Source organism: Lutzomyia longipalpis, chromosome 2, assembly GCF_024334085.1.
Source record: "Lutzomyia longipalpis isolate SR_M1_2022 chromosome 2, ASM2433408v1".
Lineage (NCBI taxonomy): Eukaryota > Metazoa > Arthropoda > Insecta > Diptera > Psychodidae > Lutzomyia > Lutzomyia longipalpis.
The window spans coordinates 3,248,213-3,266,206 of NC_074708.1; the positions used below are offsets into that span (position 1 = coordinate 3,248,213).

At 37.0% G+C, this 17,994-nt stretch overlaps 3 protein-coding genes across 4 annotated transcripts; 2 read left to right on the forward strand and 1 right to left on the reverse strand.

Moving 5' to 3' along the window:
• The first annotated feature begins 3,874 nt into the window (after positions 1-3,874).
• On the forward strand, positions 3,875-4,932 carry LOC129788357 (CBY1-interacting BAR domain-containing protein 1). Its single transcript, XM_055824325.1, has one exon. It carries the CDS (start codon positions 4,003-4,005, stop codon positions 4,930-4,932), a length of 930 nt encoding a protein of 309 aa, XP_055680300.1. The 5' UTR covers positions 3,875-4,002.
• Positions 4,933-6,072: 1,140 nt separating this feature from the next.
• Positions 6,073-6,747, reverse strand: LOC129788652 (heat shock factor-binding protein 1). Its single transcript, XM_055824883.1, has 2 exons — positions 6,547-6,747; positions 6,073-6,477 (listed from the first exon to the last, which is right to left on the reverse strand). The coding sequence occupies exons 1-2, from the start codon at positions 6,643-6,645 to the stop codon at positions 6,322-6,324; spliced, it is 255 nt and encodes an 84-aa protein (XP_055680858.1). The 5' UTR covers positions 6,646-6,747; the 3' UTR covers positions 6,073-6,321.
• Positions 6,748-7,827: 1,080 nt separating this feature from the next.
• Positions 7,828-8,574, forward strand: LOC129788653 (uncharacterized). Of its 2 annotated transcripts, none has more exons than XM_055824885.1 (2): positions 7,828-8,328; positions 8,409-8,574. In XM_055824885.1, exons 1-2 carry the CDS (start codon positions 7,964-7,966, stop codon positions 8,410-8,412), a joined length of 369 nt encoding a protein of 122 aa, XP_055680860.1. In that variant the 5' UTR covers positions 7,828-7,963; the 3' UTR covers positions 8,413-8,574. The 2 variants fall into 2 exon arrangements, with proteins under 2 accessions (XP_055680860.1, XP_055680859.1); XM_055824884.1 differs by having other exon boundaries at positions 7,830-8,328; positions 8,403-8,574.
• The last annotated feature ends 9,420 nt before the right edge of the window (positions 8,575-17,994 follow it).

Genomic DNA, 17,994 nt, shown 5'->3' on the forward strand with positions numbered 1-17,994 from the left:
AAAAAAATCCCAAAAACGTATTTAGGATTTTTGGTTTGAATTTAGTCTTTTTTTTGGGTTCAGTTTACTACATTTCGGTTTGAATTAAGTCTTTTTTTAAGACTTCATTTAATCTTTTTTTCTTTATTTTTTGTTCCTGAATTTAAGCTGTTTTAAGACTAAAAACTATATATATTTTTCTGTTTGAATTTAATTTTTTTGCTGAATTTACTACTGTTTAGCTTGAATTTAGAACTCTTTGGCTTGAATTTACTACTGTAGTACCGCTGGTACTAACTGTCATGGTATAGGACAGATTGGCTTATGTGTGTGGGGTTGGCGGGCGTCTTAAGGTGACTCTCTCTCCCAACCACCGTAGTACGGTTGGCTCAGTTACTCGTGGGCCATGGGGACGTACGGACCGGACTCACCCCCATAAGTCTGAATCGTAGTACCTGGCCATGACAATTGGTATCTCATTGTCAGGTATTTTACAATTCAGAAGTGAGATAAGCCCAAAACTCGTTCGCGGAAGTGGAAAAAGTGCGTGTACGTAAAATTCGTGAGAAACGCGAGTGAAAAAAATTCCATGGCGTCACTTTGACGTCACCGTGTGGAATTCGCGGAAAAAGTCCACCGTTTTGGGACTTTCGCGGCGTAGAGAATCGCGTTGTGGCACCCGTGTGTGCCTTTTATAGTTTTCCTCGGCGGGAAAAGTGCCGTTTTGTGTGAAAACGCGTCGAAATGTCGTGAAAATCGCGAGAAAATACGTGCCATTTTTGACATGTCGTGACGTGTTCGTCGCGAAATGCAGGGGGAAAAAAGTCCTTCGTGGGGCTTTTCCGTGGCATGGGAATCCGCGTAATGTTTCCCTGAACTGTGAAAAACGGTTTTGCAGCTGGAAAAGCTGACCGCGTGTGAAAAATTATGACATTTTCGGGCGTAATTTCAATGCGCAAAAACGTGGCGTGAGAAAAAGAGAACAATATGTGTGTGTGTGCTAGAGCGGCGCGCGCATGGATGGTACGCGTGTATGTGTGAGCAGCAGCGAGGAGCGCAGCAGCGAGCGACCAGAGAGCATCACACACACACTCACACCAACAGGGCCTGCATCGCACAGCGAGCCTGGCACGCTGAGCAGGATGCGGGGAAGAGATACATGCACCAAATGCATGCAAAATAAAAGAGAAGGGAAAATCGCAAGTATTTTCTTCTAGATTGGAGAGTGGTATTCTCCAAATTGGTTGTGTTGATATTATTGAATTTTATTTCAATGTTAACCCTGACAAGCGCTTTTCAACCCCCTGATATTCTCTTAATGTTGAATTTTATGTTTAAACATGTTTAGGTTAAGAGAATTATGACTGATTTAAGGAATAAAAATGAGAAGTTATTCCTTTTGTAATGCATTTACAGTTGAAGGCTTTGTGTAGGAATATCATCTTTTAGATGAAAACCGATTTTATTCAAACAAAGCCTGAGTTGCATAAGAATTATGTATGAAACCACAAGGTTGAAATTTTCATAAAAAAAAAGAAGAGATGAAAATTTCAAAGGGATTGAAAAAAAAAGGTTTAATTCTTATGCAACGCAACAAAAATGACCTTTAATTGCAAGTTTCTTTCAGCGAGGAAAAGAAAATGAATTAAAATAAAAAAAATATATATTGTTTTATTCTTTAGTGTAAATTTTGTTTACATGAAGTGAGAATACATGAACAATGGGAACATTTGTGACATCTGGTTAAAATTCACATCTGTTGAGGATGAAAGGAATCGACGAAGAGTGGCTATAGACGCAGATGAGTCTCTGTCAAGAGTATAGATTCATGGAAGGGAATTTTGGACAGTCTAAGGCTGCGTTGTGGAAAGAATGTTGACGAATGAGGATTTTTGGATCTTGGTAGTTTTTCATTAATCTCTGGTCAGGATAATAGAACAAGCCGAGGGAAAAAGTAGTTCTAGAAATTCTCCGAAGTGAGGAGAATCGGTTGGTTTGTTCACAGTGTAGTCCGAGACGAAAAAACCAAGGAGGAAATGTAGACATTTGGTGTCTAGGATGGGAGGAATTCATCAGTGAATGGAGGGAGTAACTGGAACTCCAGGTTACGTCAGAGGTTCCACAAGTCAAGGCATGCCGTAAATCATATAAATTAGAGAACGGCAAGGTGACAAGGGCTGATGTGTGTCAGGTTAAGAGTAGTGTTTCTCTTCGGAATAGGGCTTACTAAAGCATGGGATATCTAGGTGAAACGAAGTCCTCTAGAATAAATGTTTCACATGTTGAGGTATCAGGAGAAGAGAAATGTACCTGTGCACATGGAAGAGCAATTCACTATGTTTATGTGATCAGTAGAAAAACTGTGATAAACTGGCTCTTCAAGCATCCATAGAACCAACTGATGTCTCAGTAGATATGGTAGAATGGATGAATAGGAATGTAGGTCTGGGCGATCAATGGACGCATTGTAAGCTAGACAAGACATTCAGGTCGTGTATCTATGCAACCAGTTAATACTAAAGACAACATTCATGAGTCTTCGTTGAACGGATGGTATAGAGAGACAAATCATGAGTCTGTGAGTAAATGATACTGGTGTAGATAAAGCATGACGAGGTTTCGCGGAGAGGCATCATGCTTGCATGGTGGGCCTGTTACGTTGAAAACCTGAAATGTCGTATTGATTAACATCAATCCAAGGTTCTTGATAGTTAGTCATACGGCGAATGGTTTCTCGGAGACACTAGTCTCTATGGAACGAGCTTACGGTTCCTGGAACTGGGTAAGCTAAGTCTAGACATATGTTCCATGAGAAACAAGTAACATGGCGAAAGCTGTGTTGAAAGAACCTTCTGTAGGTTCATGGGTGTGATGATTTTGTGTCATGTGCACTGGCGTACTAAATCAAACAGAACCCTTGTGTACTTGGACTACCAAGTACAGTTCCATTAGGAACAATTTGATATATTCTTCCAGTTGTCTATAGAGTTGTTGTCCACTGTGCCGGGCTTGCACTCTAGAACACATGAACCCAGTTGTTATCGCATTCTTTGCGAAGTATACTGGTCGGAAGAGGTTCCACGGGAACATTTTGATATGATCTTCAGTTTGTGCAAAGAGTTGTTGTCTAATACAGACTTGTACTCTATACAAACGACCGCAGTTGTTATCGCATTCATTGCGAAGTATACTGGTCGAAGATCACGGGAAAATTCGGTCAATCTGTCTTGCTTTTCCTAGCTTGTGCCGAGGACGTCACAAAAGTCAGGAATGGCCGAATGTAGTACCGCTGGTACTAACTGTCATGGTATAGGACAGATTGGCTTATGTGTGTGGGGTTGGCGGGCGTCTTAAGGTGACTCTCTCTCCCAACCACCGTAGTACGGTTGGCTCAGTTACTCGTGGGCCATGGGGACGTACGGACCGGACTCACCCCCATAAGTCTGAATCGTAGTACCTGGCTATGACAATTGGTATCTCATTGTCAGGTATTTTACACTACTTTTCGGTTTGTTTTGAATATGTTTATGCTCTTTATCATTTTTAGGCTTAGATTTATATTTAAATTTCCTTGGCGAATCATCTGAATATTAGTAAATAATTTGAATATTTTCAAAAATCCGAATAATTTTATCCAGATAAACCCCCTTTGTTATTAAACTTAAGCCTGACTTAAAAAAAAATCAAGCCAATCCCTTATGCTAAAACTAAAAAAACGACCTAATTTTTAACCATAAAAAAAATTTAAAGAAAATTTGAAATAAAATTTAAAAAATAATTTTAAAAATTTAGAAATAAATCGAGAGAGATCGACGTAATTTTTAGTATTACGGACACTTAAAAATTGAAGGGGGAAGGAGGAGGTAAGGTAAAGTCTCCGGGTAAAAATGTAATGTGATGTGGCAACTCTACCACCACCTAACAATGCCCAGTTGCCAAGACAACCCACCCACAAACATCAAGAACTTTAACAACACAGTTTGTACAAAGAAGTTGTGCTAAAAGAGAATTTTTGCTTGATCAATGATGAATCGTGGGGATAATCAGCAGAAATTCCTCGGGGACCGCGTGACGTCGGTGGAGAAGCAGTTCAGTGACCTCTGCCAGGGGCTCACAGCAATGATGCGGAAGAGTGCCCGTTTGAGGGATAAAACGGATGAATTTGCCCAAATGCTGCGCCTCCATTCATCCACGGAGAAAACCTGCACAAAGTGGACTCGTGGCTTCCTCAATCTCTCCAATGCCTTCACTCTCATGGCTGATGCGCGAGACATGGAAGTGAAGCGCCTGGAGAGGAAGCTTCTTCCGGATATTGTGCAGTACGACGCTATTTGCCGCACAGTGCGGGATGAGGTGAAGCTGGTGGGTTCACTGCGACAGAGACCGCTGCAGCATGAGCCGAAGAACAGCGACTTGGGTGAATTGGCGGAATCCTTCGAGAAGCGCCGCTTGAATGATACACGGAGGATTTTCCTGGAATTCCTGGCCATTGAGCTGGCAATGCATGCGAAATCCATTGAAGTTCTCACAGCTGTTTACCAGGATATTGATGAAATTGACGATGAGGTCAATCTCGAGGAGTTTCGTGAGAAAATGGAAAGTCAGGAAGCCGCAGGGAGTGCCTTCCTGCAGAAGATTCGCTCCCAATCAATGGGAGCTCTCAATACGGGAGCTCTGGCGAAGCGCCCAAGTCACGCTTCGAGCAGCAAAAATCAACCAATTCTCGTCACACCGCGAGACAGTTCAATCACCCTGGATACGCCAAAGAGTAGCGCAAGGACGGAAACCCTAACAAAAGCCTCCTCTCTGGACATCTTGCACAGAGAGGAATCACCCCTTTCAGCCACAGATGACTCCGAATCGGAGAGTTTGGAGATTGAAGAGGAAATAGCCGAAGATCCACGTTCAGATAAATTCAAATCAAAATTGGCTCAACTCATCCGGAAGCAGTAGCTCACCGGAAATGTAAAGAGGGTTAGTCAGACCATTAGGAGTTAGTCCCCAAGAAGGTAACCAAATTTAATTTTTAAATTATCATAGGGCATCACTAAAGACTCAAGAAAAGCGTGGTCATTTCCCGGAAAAGCGCTGGGAAATATACGAATTTTCACATTTTATGTCAAATCGGGTGCAAACTTCTTTGATTTTTTTCTTAATTTCTAGTTATTCTAGAAAATTCCTTTCTGTGCCATATGAAAGCTATTTAAAGGCCTAATAATATATATTTAAACCATTTTCCTACGGTGGAAAACTCGCGAGATTTTCCAGCATTGAACTTTTCTAGCGCTTCCCATTTCTCCAATATTGAACGTGACCAATTTTAAAATATCTCATTTTGTAGCATTTTTAATTATCTTTCATTTGGTATAACACTTGCAGGGGAAATCCGCTGGGAAAACTCGCTACAGAATGATTTTCCAAAGTTAAGCACGTTTTCGCGTTGGAGAAAAAGAGATAGGCAATTTTTTCTCTTTGATGTTTCTAGAATGTTCTAAGAATTCCTCTAGAAAAAAAATTGCCTATCTCTTTTTCTCCAACGCGAAAACGTGCTTAACTTTGGAAAATCATTCTGTAGCGAGTTTTCCCAGCGGATTTCCCCTGCAAGTGTTATACCAAATGAAAGATAATTAAAAATGCTACAAAATGAGATATTTTAAAATTGGTCACGTTCAATATTGGAGAAATGGGAAGCGATAGAAAAGTTCAATGCCGGAAAATCTCGCGAGTTTTCCACCGTAGGAAAATGGTTTAAATATATATTGTTAGGCCTTTAAATAGCTTTCATATGGCACAGAAAGGAATTTTCTAGAATAACTAGAAATTAAGAAAAAAATCAAAGAAGTTTGCACCCGATTTGACATAAAATGTGAAAATTCGTATATTTCCCAGCGCTTTTCCGGGAAATGACCACGCTTTTCTTGAGTCTTTAGTGATGCCCTATGATAATTTAAAAACAAAAATTGGTTACCTCCTTGGGGACTGATTCATACTAGAATGACTAGTCCTCTTTGGGTGTGTTTAATCAATAAATTATCGAGCAAACTTCTCATCCTTAAGGGTTTGACCTCATTCACCCTCTATTTATGCAAATAATTTACTTTGAGACATTTTATTATCTCATTTTGGGTACACAGGGATTAAGGGGGGGGGGTGGATATAAATTGATTACCTTGGTGCAGGACTTCCTGTTTAGAGCCTTCTTTTTTTTTATGTTGAGGGAGTTTTGTACGTACAAAAAACATGAAGCTTGAGCATGTGATGAGGTGAGAAGCCGATTAACGGTGGAATACTCGCATCTTTGCCCCCGAATAGGGCTCCCAGCCAGCCAGCCTCTCAGCGGAATTACTTCTCTGGACCCTCAACACCAGCCTGGGTCATGAGATCCGCTATACTCTTCTCCAGATCATCAATACGATTGCCCATATCGTCAATGCGGGAGATTATCTGATCCGACATGGACTGGAATTTATCCTGGACATTCTGCAGGAGATTCTGAACCTAAAGAGACAAAGCAAAGTGCATTAGATGGGCTCTTCCGGAAGCAAGAGAGATTCCCAGGCAACTCACATAGATTGTCAGCTCGTGCATATTTTTGGGGTCTGCATTGCTGTTTATTGAGTAATTCTGTTCAATATCACTGTCTATTTCGGATTTAATGTCCGACATTGTGCCTCTTGATATGGGAAATTGCGGAAAATCACTGGAAAACACCTCTCTTTCTGACGGAGCGGCAGCAACTTCTGCGTACTTCAAGGTGTTTGATTGCAAACTGCTGTGGTGGGGAGCCCAAATAACCATATAGCCAATTTACTTTGAGTTCCAAAGAAACTTCCAAGGAATTTCTACAAGATTCCAAAGAATTTAACATTCGGAGGACTTTACTGGTACTTCCTACCAATTTGAACCTAAAAATCGTCACAGAATAAAATCTATTGGACCTATCTCGATGAATTTAGCATCTATGTGTAGGGAATTTTAATTACTTTAAGATAGCAGGAAGAAAATCTCGAGAAAAGTCTTTTCTTTGGAAAATAATTGAGGTCAAAGTCAGAATCCATTCGGAGGATCAAATTGGTAATAACTACCAGTCAAAATCCCATACATTTTTGCCATTGTTTTGAGGTTATGTTTCCCCATATTTCCCAAATGAAATGCTCTTGTTCACTTTTCCTCAGTGAAAATCATTAATATGGACTCATTTAATTGCCGGAAGTGACTAAAAAGTTACTTGAAGAATCAAAGTTTGTGATGATTTAGGCGCAATAATAAATTATGTAAAATTGTAGCCAAAAAAGTCGTTTGAATAGGCAATTTTGCATCGATTCTACGCAATTTTTTTTTCAGTGATGATTTTCTCAATTAAATATTTAGTAATTTGGTGCAGGAATGCTTGAAGGAGATTAAGAATTAGTGAAACTTTCGATCCTCGTTCAATAAACTGATTAATAATTAATTATTGAGCATATTTTATCAGCTGGTAGTTATTACCAATTTGATCCTCCGCGTTGTGCCAAATGTTGGGTCCTCCAAGTGTTAAACAAGCCTATTTTTAGCCTATTCTACTAGAAGAGGTTCTTCTTCTTCTTCTTCTTCTTCTCTTCTTCTTCTTTTTAAATTTCTTAGGGCCGGACGTCATTTCGACATCCACACAGCCCCTAGAAGAGGTTCAAAGAATTCAATATTTAATATAAAGATTTAATATAAAAATAAAATTCAAAGAAATTAAGGAATTTTCTACACCTAGAATTCTTTTTCTTGCAGATTAGGGTTGAGTTAAAACACACAGAGCAATTTAGCATGGAGTAATGTTGGAAAATTCCATTTATACATGGAGAATTTCCATTCCAAGAAATTCTTTTTAATGGGCAATTTGACTTTTATGGGAAAAATGTAAATAAACATCTCGGCAAATACATAAACTTCCGTGAAAATTCGAGTATTTCCCAACATTTTCCTCAACAAATCAACACGAACTGTGTGAAAAATGTCTTCTGGCTTCGACGCGGTGCAGAAATACGTCATTGGAGGAGTGGACACGGATTTCGTGGTGCACAAATTCAACGAGAAACTTTTCGTCCTGATCACACAATTTGGGAAAATCACAAATATCCTCACTGTCTCCAATGAGAGGGACTTTGAGAGTGATTTATTCCAGAAGTACAACAAGCACCTGAATGTTCAGAATAAATTCGGCAAGGATGAGGATGAAGTTCAAGCAGCTGTAAGGAGAATTTTCACGCAGGTTGAATGCAAAGGAATTCAGAGCTATGTAGTCTCCTTGGGCATCCGGGAAATCAATAAGGATAGTCTGGGGGAAATAGTTGAGGTACTCAAGCAAATCTTGTCCAGGTAATATTCTTGTGGATTTTGTGTGTGTGTGTGTGGAAGAGAAGGAGGGTGATTTGAGTATTTTTTAATTGCAGCTACAGCTGAGAACAAAAGGCAGCATAAAAGGGCTCAGGTAGCTCAGGTAGGCAGGTAGAGGAGCAGCCAACAAGCCATACTCAGGAGGCAGGGGTAAGTGGTAAAAGAATATTCTCATTTTGAGGAAAAACTTTTGTATTTCATTAAAATTGTGTAAAAAAATTAAGAAAAGTTATTTCTTATCACATGTTCTTGCCATAAAAATTGCTCACAATCGCCAACCATTCGTCGTCCAAAGAATCCTCCGAAAGGTCCTCAAAGCACTCAAAGGACGTGGAAACTGATGTCCTCACGAGTGTACGATGAGGTCTTGAAGGATTTCGTCGATCTGTACGAAATTTCCATCCAATTATATGCCCTCTAAGGACGTGAATTGATTCCATTCGCTCGGAATCCTCACTGAAGTCCTTCTCCTTCTCCAGATCCCTTGGGGACGATTGATATCCCGGAAAGATTTTCCCTCGTGGAATTTTTGCATTGTCCAAATGATGCTCAAAGATTCCATATCCCGCTTCAACGCCCATCCTAATATTCCGCAATCTCCACATTAGGCCTCTTCTCTCGGCCAGGGGTGTCGAAGTTCTAGCCGTCATCAAGGGGAGATCTTCTATATGGCCACTCGTTGTCTTTTCGCATGTCTTCCGCTGGAATCTTGGGGTTTGTGGGGCAACAGGGCGTCTCCTCGGGGCCTGGGTGATTGGCAAAATTTCCGAACATAATCTCTCGGGGCTGGTTGTTGTCTTCTGGACGCGTTTGAATTTTGCAGAGTAGAAACTCACAGCTGGTGTACTACAGAGACAACCCATCCATACGTTAGAGATTGCCAAGAGTCACAGAAATACTGGTAGGAGGTTTTTTCCTTTGCCCCAGAGCTACCTGAGAATCCTCAAAGTTGAAGCATTTTTGCATAAAGAAAGTCAATCATAACGCGTCCAGTTATAAGAGTTGGTGTCTCACAACGTGCAAAAGTTTGTTAATGCGTTGTAATACTATTTGTGAGCAGTATTAGTAGTCAAAGTTGAGTAATTTTGTGAAATACAGCAATTCGAAAGATAAAACTGCTCATATCTTAAGTTCTATAACACTTACAGAAATTTCTTGACTAGTTTTGGAAAGGTCTTAAAAAAAGCTATAATTTGATAAATATCTCAATTATTTTAAAGGTCACCCCCAGAATTCAAAATGGCGGATCTTTGTTTCACAAAGTTTTTCGCATTTTTCGCCCTGAAGGAATGGTTCTAGAGCTTTCTGATGTTCTGGAAAGTTGTAGAGAATTGCAAAACCTTTAATTTGATACCAAGATGAACAAAATCAGTCAAGCAGTTCAAGAGATATGGATCTTAGAACTTTTCAAATTCAAGAATTTTTTAAATAGTCATATTTTCTAAACGGCGACATAGATTTTCTTCATTTTCGGACTGATGAAAGATATTGAGTCAGGCTACAACATATCAAAATTTAAAAGATTTGCCTAATGGGGATTCGGAGATATTGCCCCTTAAAGTTAGGCAATTTTTGTTTTTGATTTTAGCGCCTCTTGCGGATGTTTTTAAAACTTGAAATGTTCTAAACAAATGTAGGGTTTCTCAATACCTTTCATTTGATACCAAAATGATCAAAATCGGTCAAGTCGTTCTTGAGTTATATCGAAAAAACACTTTTTGCTTTAGGCCGCCATATTTGCTAAACCGCTTGACCGATTTTCAAGTATGAATTATCGATGAAAACGTCTCACTGAGCTCTACAACTTACTAAAATTTCAGACCTCTAGCTACAAGGGAAGTGGTTGACGGTATTTCAAAATGGCGTACGGCGGCCATCTTGGATTTTAAAAATGCGAAAAAATGAAATTTTCCACCACCATTTTCGTAATGTGGGAAGTCTAAAACGTGCTCATACCAAGTTTGAGCCCGATCTGAGGTGGTCGGTTGTTCCGACGATTACAATACTTGGTGTTGGCCACGAAGTGGAACACCAACTAATTTTGCTCTCATTAAGGCATTTTCCTTGAATTCTGTAAGCTTTGAACTCGCTTGTTTAAAGGATGGGGTGGAGTTTTATTGTAATTGATTGATTAACTTTTAATTCACTTACTAAATCATCTTTATTTGCTTCTCAAAGATTTAAAAGGATTGAGATTGAAAAAAAATTGAATAATTTCATAATAAAAAAATTTTAAAAAATATTTTTAAAGAGCTTAAAAGGTTCAAAAAACTCTTAAAAAATTATTAAAAATTTAAGTATTTGATTGAGTATTTTTTTACAAAGTTTAACCTTCGTAAAAAGCCAAAGAATTCAAGAAGAATCTTCGAGTATACTGCTTATGGGAAACCCTACCTGTTTGACCTCCTTAACCCAAAATGGGGTTCAAGCATAAAACATATTTTAGTGTTGCTAGTAAAGTTTCGCTGATTGCAACGATTTTTGTTCTTCGGCAAAGCATAAAAGCAAATTATTTTAAAAGTATGAGTGTAGTGGGGCTTTTGAGGACTTCAACGCCCCGATCGACTTCTGAAATCTCTGAAAGTGATGCAGATGTTTCTTCTGATGATCCTGTTTATGAGCTTTTCTGTGAATGGCTCAAGAAATCCGTTCCATATTACTGTGATGACGAAGGTGAATATTCCTTCTACGTGCCCACATTTGGGCTCCATGGCGAGGATGAAACTTCTACTGAAGATGCTGCTTCTGGTAGCGCTGAAAGGGCATCAGGAAGTGCGTCTTTGTCAACGCAAGAGGAGACATTGCTACCCCTGTTGCCGTGCAGCAGAGCCACCGAATTGATTGATGAGGAAGGATATTTAGGCGGAGATGAAGGCGATGGAATCAATGAAGATTCCATCGAAGATGAGGAAACTCTTCAATGTGAAATACCAACCATGCTGGAATACCAAAGAGTCCCCAAGGAGAAGGTTTGAAGGTGCTGCTCCTAAAAAGTTTACCCCAAACATATACTAGACTAATAAGATTAAAACTCTGTGAATAATAAATATTTTTCCAAACTACAAAAGAGATAAGAAAATTTATGAAAATTCCTCAATTACTCTCGCAATTTCCTCAAAGATTTCTCTACTTAGTTTCCTCCTCACATTGCTCGAAGAAGTTTCAAAAACTCCATTCTGCTGTTGCACAAATTGTATTGTCAATTTGTTGAGACAAGACACTAAACTTTCTCAAACAGTGTGTGCGAGAGGGATGAAAGAGAGACAAGGAGAGATTTTCCAGATAACAACAAACTGGGATTTGTTTTAAATCCCCATGGTTTTTATGGCTTAAGGTCTTGGCTAAGGATGAGGGAAGAAAAAAATGGCAAAGGGGCGTTTAAGTACTAAAAATTGATCAAATGTTTTTCGGGATTTTTTAATTTTATTTTAAAATTGAATGATTCGTAAATATGGTTAGTTGGTTCTTATGTTTAATTAAGGTTTACCACTAAGTTGGTTACTAAATTTTAACAAAAAATGGCTTAAAATTTCTACCGCAAGAGGGCTTTATGGTAGGTATTTTTTCTTTATCTTCTCAGTTTATTTCTTTAAATCAAAATATTTTTTTTCGATATCAATGTTTGATTCACTACCAACTTTTACCAATATTTGAATTATTCATTTACCAAAGACTTTTTCTAGCTTTGCAAAAAAAATCTTTAAAATTAGGATATTGGTTAAAACTTGAGTAGATAAAATTAAAGTTAAAAAAAAAAAAACTAGAAATCATTTTAAATGAGAGTATTTTGCTGATATTTTTAAGAGTCTGGCAAAATTAAAATATATCTTTGAGTCAGACAACTTAAAAATTTAAAAAAAGGAGAAGAAAATTTGTATCAGTCTTACCAGTCAGGATACTACGATTAGGAAAATTTTAAAATGTCCTCAACCAGCAATTAAATTCTTTAAAAAATGACAGACTAATTATTTTTGAGTAGAAATAGATAAACGGCCATGATTGATCCCTAAAATACCTTTAAAGTGTTATTCGGCTTAGGCGGCTTAATCCGACAATTAAAAATTAATTATTTTTTTTAAAAACTATTTAAGATGCTAATTAGGTTTTAAGCTGCAATTGATATTCTTTAAAAAGGCTTCAGGGACAGAAACTTCTAGAAGGTTCTGTGCAAAAGATCTATTCTAGAATCAGGTAGGTAAAAAGTTTTTCCTTCACTAATTCTGTGTAAAATGAAAGGATTTTTCCATTGGAATTGCCATAGTTTTCTCCGGTTAAAGAATTTGGACCTAGAAAGTAAATCTAGTTCGAATTCCTAGAATTTTCTCTTGCCTAAAATCAATTTTTTTTACATAAAAAAAACAAAATTAAACAATTTAATTTCTTCAAGTTTAAAAAAATTAAAATATTAAAATAAATGAATATTTTTTATTACTTAAATGCCCCTTGTGCTTTATGATTTTCTTTTAACTAACTGCTTTCGCCCTCCCATGACCGATTTCTCGCCTGCATTCATCGAAGCGTTTACTTACCTTCACAAACTTTCCCTTTCTTTCCACACCCACCACAAACCTTTTTCCTGGACTTTTCCCCCTTTTCCTCCACGACGACAAATCCAAACAAAATGCGATGTAGCATAAATATGAAATGGGATTTTTATTTGTTAACTTTTTATCTTACTTTTTTTCTCTCGCTTTTTTATGCCCCAATAATGTTCATTGCATTTAATGAGTCAGTGTTGGTGGTGAGTTTTTTTACAGGCTGTACTTGTTGGTTGTTTGTAAAAAAAAAAAAAAGAGAAAAAAATTGTTCACCCCCGGCGGTTTTTTTTCCCGCAAAGTAATTTTCCTTCCTTGCAACAAACATTTTCCACTAAATTTCCCACAGAAATTCAACAGATTAAAAGCATAAACTAAAGTTTTTCTCTAAAGAAAATTTTTCATAGACGAAAATCAAAGAAAATTGAGATTTATTGAAAATGCATTATAAGAAAATTCTGGAAACTTTTTCATCATGAAGAGTTTGATGAAAATCATGAAAAACTTGAAAAAGCTCTATCGGATACAAATTATTTTAAAGAAACAAAAACTTTGCAAAAGAAACTTTTTTAGATGGGAGTATATAGAGTTTCAAAATAAATTAGAGGTGAACATATTTATTTAATTTAAATTAAAAAAGGGTGAACCAGGTGAACATTTTTATGTGTGCAAAATCAATTAAGAAGGTATTAAATTAATGTTTGTTCCTCTTCTCGGTTTTCAGCGTCCTTAATTGCCGCACGCGTGTCCCTTGTTATCCCAAATCATCAGACTTTCTACCTGTTTTCCCCAAAAGAAAATCCCAGCAATAATTGACCTGTGCGTCTTGAACTTTCTCATCTCTCTCTGCTGGGTACCTTTTCTTTGGTTTTTGGAAAGGGTATAAATACATGGGTTGGCCACCGATATGCCATCACTTTTATTCCTAACGCCAAACGGAAAGGTTCGAGAGAAGTTCTCGCACAGTTAGAGAAAAGTTTCTAAAGCAAATATCAACTTGTGAATCACGTGCAAAATGAGTTCTCTCAATTTGGATCGCTGTTCAACGCCAATTCCTGCTGAATTTTATTTGCCGGACTATGAGGAGGACGAGATGAATATTGAGTACACTGATTGGAAGACGGACATTGAGGAGAGACCTCAAGTATTCTACTTCAGTTGCAAGGAAGATCAGCCTTTCCGTCCTGTGAAATATCTTTCTGAATTCAATCCAATGGATCCACCGACGGTGAACAACAGAACAATCTACATCAGCTACGATAGTGAGCTTATAGACGAGGCTGCCCACGAGTACGACAAGGCCAGAGATATCTTCCGGCAATCCCTGCTGGAGAGTCGGAGTCAGGAAGAAAGTCAAGACGAAAGTGAAGACGAAAGTGAAGATATATCAAGTCCTACATATTCCTGCTCAGGTGACGATGAATTCGACGAAATGGAGGAAACCGAGACGGCCGAAGAGAGCATCGTGAAGAAGAAGGAAGATCCCTTTTTATCAGCTTCTGGCGCCTGGATGGTGTGCAGTTCCGTTGCTGAAGATTTTCTCATACTGAGGAGTTTCAAATGCCTCAGAATATTTGATGATAAGGTTCGTGATGACAGGATAATTAGGAGTTTTTGCCAGTAGTAGAAAGAAGTTTGATAAAATTGATGTCTTGTATGAATTTTTGCAAAGAAACTGAACAGTTATAGATTTACTTTGAACATTAAACGTAAAAAAAGATTAAAATTAAAGGATTTTTGAAGTTAAAGTAAAATGTTAGTTGAAATTTCATTCCTAATTCTCAGATTCATGTTAAAAGAAGGAATAGAACTTAAAAAATCGAAATCATGTAAATAATAAAAATATATTGAAGATAAAATGTAATTAACGAACTTTTAGAATTAAATAAAAAAAAAACAAAAATGAAATATTCAGATTTTCAGTTGGACAGATTTTCTCTTGGTGATTTTCTTCTCTTTTACTGAATAAGTGAAAATCGTTGAATTCAGTCTTCGTTCTTGTATTTTATTTCCTCAAACCGTTGACGTTTCGATAGAGGTGGAATCTTCTTCAGGGCATTGAAGTTTCCAAAAATCTTTTCCGGTTATTTGAAGAAATAAGATTTGAGAATTATTTAAAGGAATAAAAGACAAGAAGGAATGCCGAATTCTTCGTTTCCTTTCCGGTTTGATCTTTCATTTTATTTTCACTGACGCTGGCTTTTTATCTTTATTCCTTTCCGGTCTTTGTCGTGCGGTAGTTTCTTCTTTAACCAGGAGTTAAAGTGGGAAATAATTTTTTTTCTAGAGCTTTCGGTTCTCTTTGAGCTTACATCCTATCCAGGTGCTTTCCTGATCTACTGAGGAAATTATCTCCTGATCAAAGAATAAATTTCCTCCTAAAGAAAATCGGAAAAGCAAAAAGGTTTGATCTTCTTTTTAATATATCTGGTGATCCTTTCTTTGGTTTGAAACGAAAGGGATTTTTTGCATTGATTACAATCGATCAAAAATATAAATTAATAAAAAATAAACAATCATAAAATACAGCGCCATAAACATCCAAATAGTCCTCCAGGGTTAATATTTTCTCTCGCTATAAAAAAAGAAAATAAAATTCTCATTAATTCCCTTTTATCACTTTCATGCAAATCATTATTGATTTGCCAAATCTTCTTTTCCAATTTCAACGAACTTTTATTACATTTTATCAAGGATTTATTTTTGCTTCAAGATAAGGGGAGAGAACATAAATAGTTGCTATTGAACTTGGTGGCTTTATATGCTTTGGGTATGTACTATGTAATGTTTTGTACATAAATACGAGAAAAATAAATGGCACGAAATCCTCCTAAAGGAAGCACGATATTATATAATATATTGTATCCACCTACTCCTAATTTATTGGCAAGTATTTCAGACAACACGCACAAGTGGCATGAAGAGCGTTCAAAAGTGAAATATTGAGAAAACTCGAGAATAATCTTTTAAAGAATGTTTTGATGTTTTTTCTTCTTCTTTGAGTTAGTAGTTTGTTGAATTTTTGGTATTTTTATTAAACAAAGACAAAGAGAGAAGAAGATGAAAAGTAAAAGTTTTCATGGGAAAGCTCTCACTTGTGCTTTTATCAAAAACATTTTTCAAGGTTCCTATTGATGTGAATTTTGAGGAATAATTCTGGGAAATTTTAAGGATTTCTGTGAAGGATAAAATAGAATCTTTTGAGGAAGAAAAAGGAGTCTACAGAGATACATAATAATCAACAATTGTTAACCAATCCCACTGCCAATCCCACATTGCGTTAACTTTGCGAAAAGGGATCGAGATTTATATCCTGCTTTGGTTTGTACTACAATTAGACACCAGGAAATTGGGAGGTGGGTAAGGTGATGCCACACAATTAGAAATTCCTATTTATTATCCCCAACTCTGAGATTTTCCCATCGTGTTTCTCATGGTCGATTCATCCTCTGTGGCGGCTAAATTTATATGTCTTCCTTCATGTTCTTCTGCGATAGAGAGGAAAATGTGTGTGTTGCGTGAGTTTTTTCTTGGTGGCGCTCAACCCTCTCATTGGGTGTGTCCTTTATCTTTTCTCAACGCAGCAAGAGCCCGTAAATTTAATTACACAAATCTAATTTACGTCCCTGAATCCTTGTTTTGTGTTCTCCTTTTTAGTTTTCCTCAATTCCTCCCATGTGTATAGATATGTATTTATGTACATATTTAGCGTATTGTAAAGGGATCTTTTTTTCTTCTTATTAAATTCCCTGTCTTTGAACAATTTTCAAGAGGTTCTTAGAAGGAAACATCTTTTCCAAAAGTTTATAAGTGAAGGAGGAAAAAAAAACATGAAGAAAATGAAATATGTCTCTCCGCAACAGACAAATTTAGTAAATAAGCGATAAACTTCTTTCTTATACGAAGGGCATTAAAATGGAGGAAAAAAAAAAGTGAAAAAAGAACGAGGAAATGATAGAAATTTGCACCATTAACTTTCCATCACAAGGGAAGGATAACTCCCGAAAAAAAAAGAATATCGAGGGTGGAAAAAGCTCTATGAGATGTTTTATATATTAATACGCTATACGGGGGTTCTAAGGAGGGTTTGGAGTCATTCAATTAGACTCCAAGCTGCTGTAGAAAAAGATAATAACAACATTTTGGAATGAGGAGTGTCGTCGTTTTTTTTTTTAGATTATTCGTTTCGGTTAGTTGATTGATTTGAGCTCTGGCCCTGATGATGTTTAAGTCCCTATATTGATAGCAATCTTCACATGTGAAGGAAGTCTGCGCAATCTTCTTCCCTCTTGAGTTTCCCACCCTGAAAATTTCTCCCACACCCACGTCGACCCAAATCAATGTACCGAAAATTTAATAGCAAAAGCAGAACTCTATAAAACGAAAATGTTTCTTCTAATCCAAAAAAAACCTAAAAGGATTTCTTTCACGCATCATACCAAACGTGTGGTACCCAACGCGACATATGAAATGGTGACAGGGTGACGAAGTATCGTAATAAAAATGATAAATAACTCACGAAGAACTGTTGAAAAAAATAGTCCTCAATAAGTTTATCATTTCTCTTTGGAATTCTTTTCAATATATGACCGATGAATGATCGAGGGGTGGACACTTTTATAAACTTTCATCCCTTTTATCTGTGCTTGTTTTGTAAACTTTACAAACTTTTTTTTTTTTTTAAACTTTTGTAATTTTATGATTAAAGAAACTGATTGTAGCTGCACCTGATACTTTAGGCTCGATTTATTAAAGAAAAAATTGCAATTTCCTGCAGAACTTTTATAGAGTTTAATTAGTTTATAAGGAAAGATTTTCTTTCTAAAACTAATTTTTCTTTTGATGAGAAAATTTTTTAATTTTATTTTTGATTTATTGCTATTGATTTTTGATGCTTTAGGATAAATCCTTCCGATTGCGTCAGTCAAGGGACGGTAGGTCAACCCAAACACATCCTATCAATTTTAGGGGCCAGAGCTTTCGACGCTACTGTGCGTCTTCCTCAGTGGCTGGAATTTTTATTAAACATTTCTTATAAATTACAATTGTTCTTTCATTATTTCATTTCTTTCAATTTTTCAAATTTTTCAAAATATCCTAACTTACTCAATTG

Coding starts and splice junctions, on each gene's coding strand:
- LOC129788652 (XM_055824883.1), bottom strand. CDS start 6,645: ATGTCGGACATTAAATCCGAAATAGACAGTGATATTGAACAGAATTAC. Junction 6,478..6,546: donor TGCACGAGCTGACAATCTAT/GTGAGTTGCCTG, acceptor TTGTCTCTTTAG/GTTCAGAATCTCCTGCAGAA.
- LOC129788357 (XM_055824325.1), top strand. CDS start 4,003: ATGATGAATCGTGGGGATAATCAGCAGAAATTCCTCGGGGACCGCGTG.
- LOC129788653 (XM_055824884.1), top strand. CDS start 7,964: ATGTCTTCTGGCTTCGACGCGGTGCAGAAATACGTCATTGGAGGAGTG.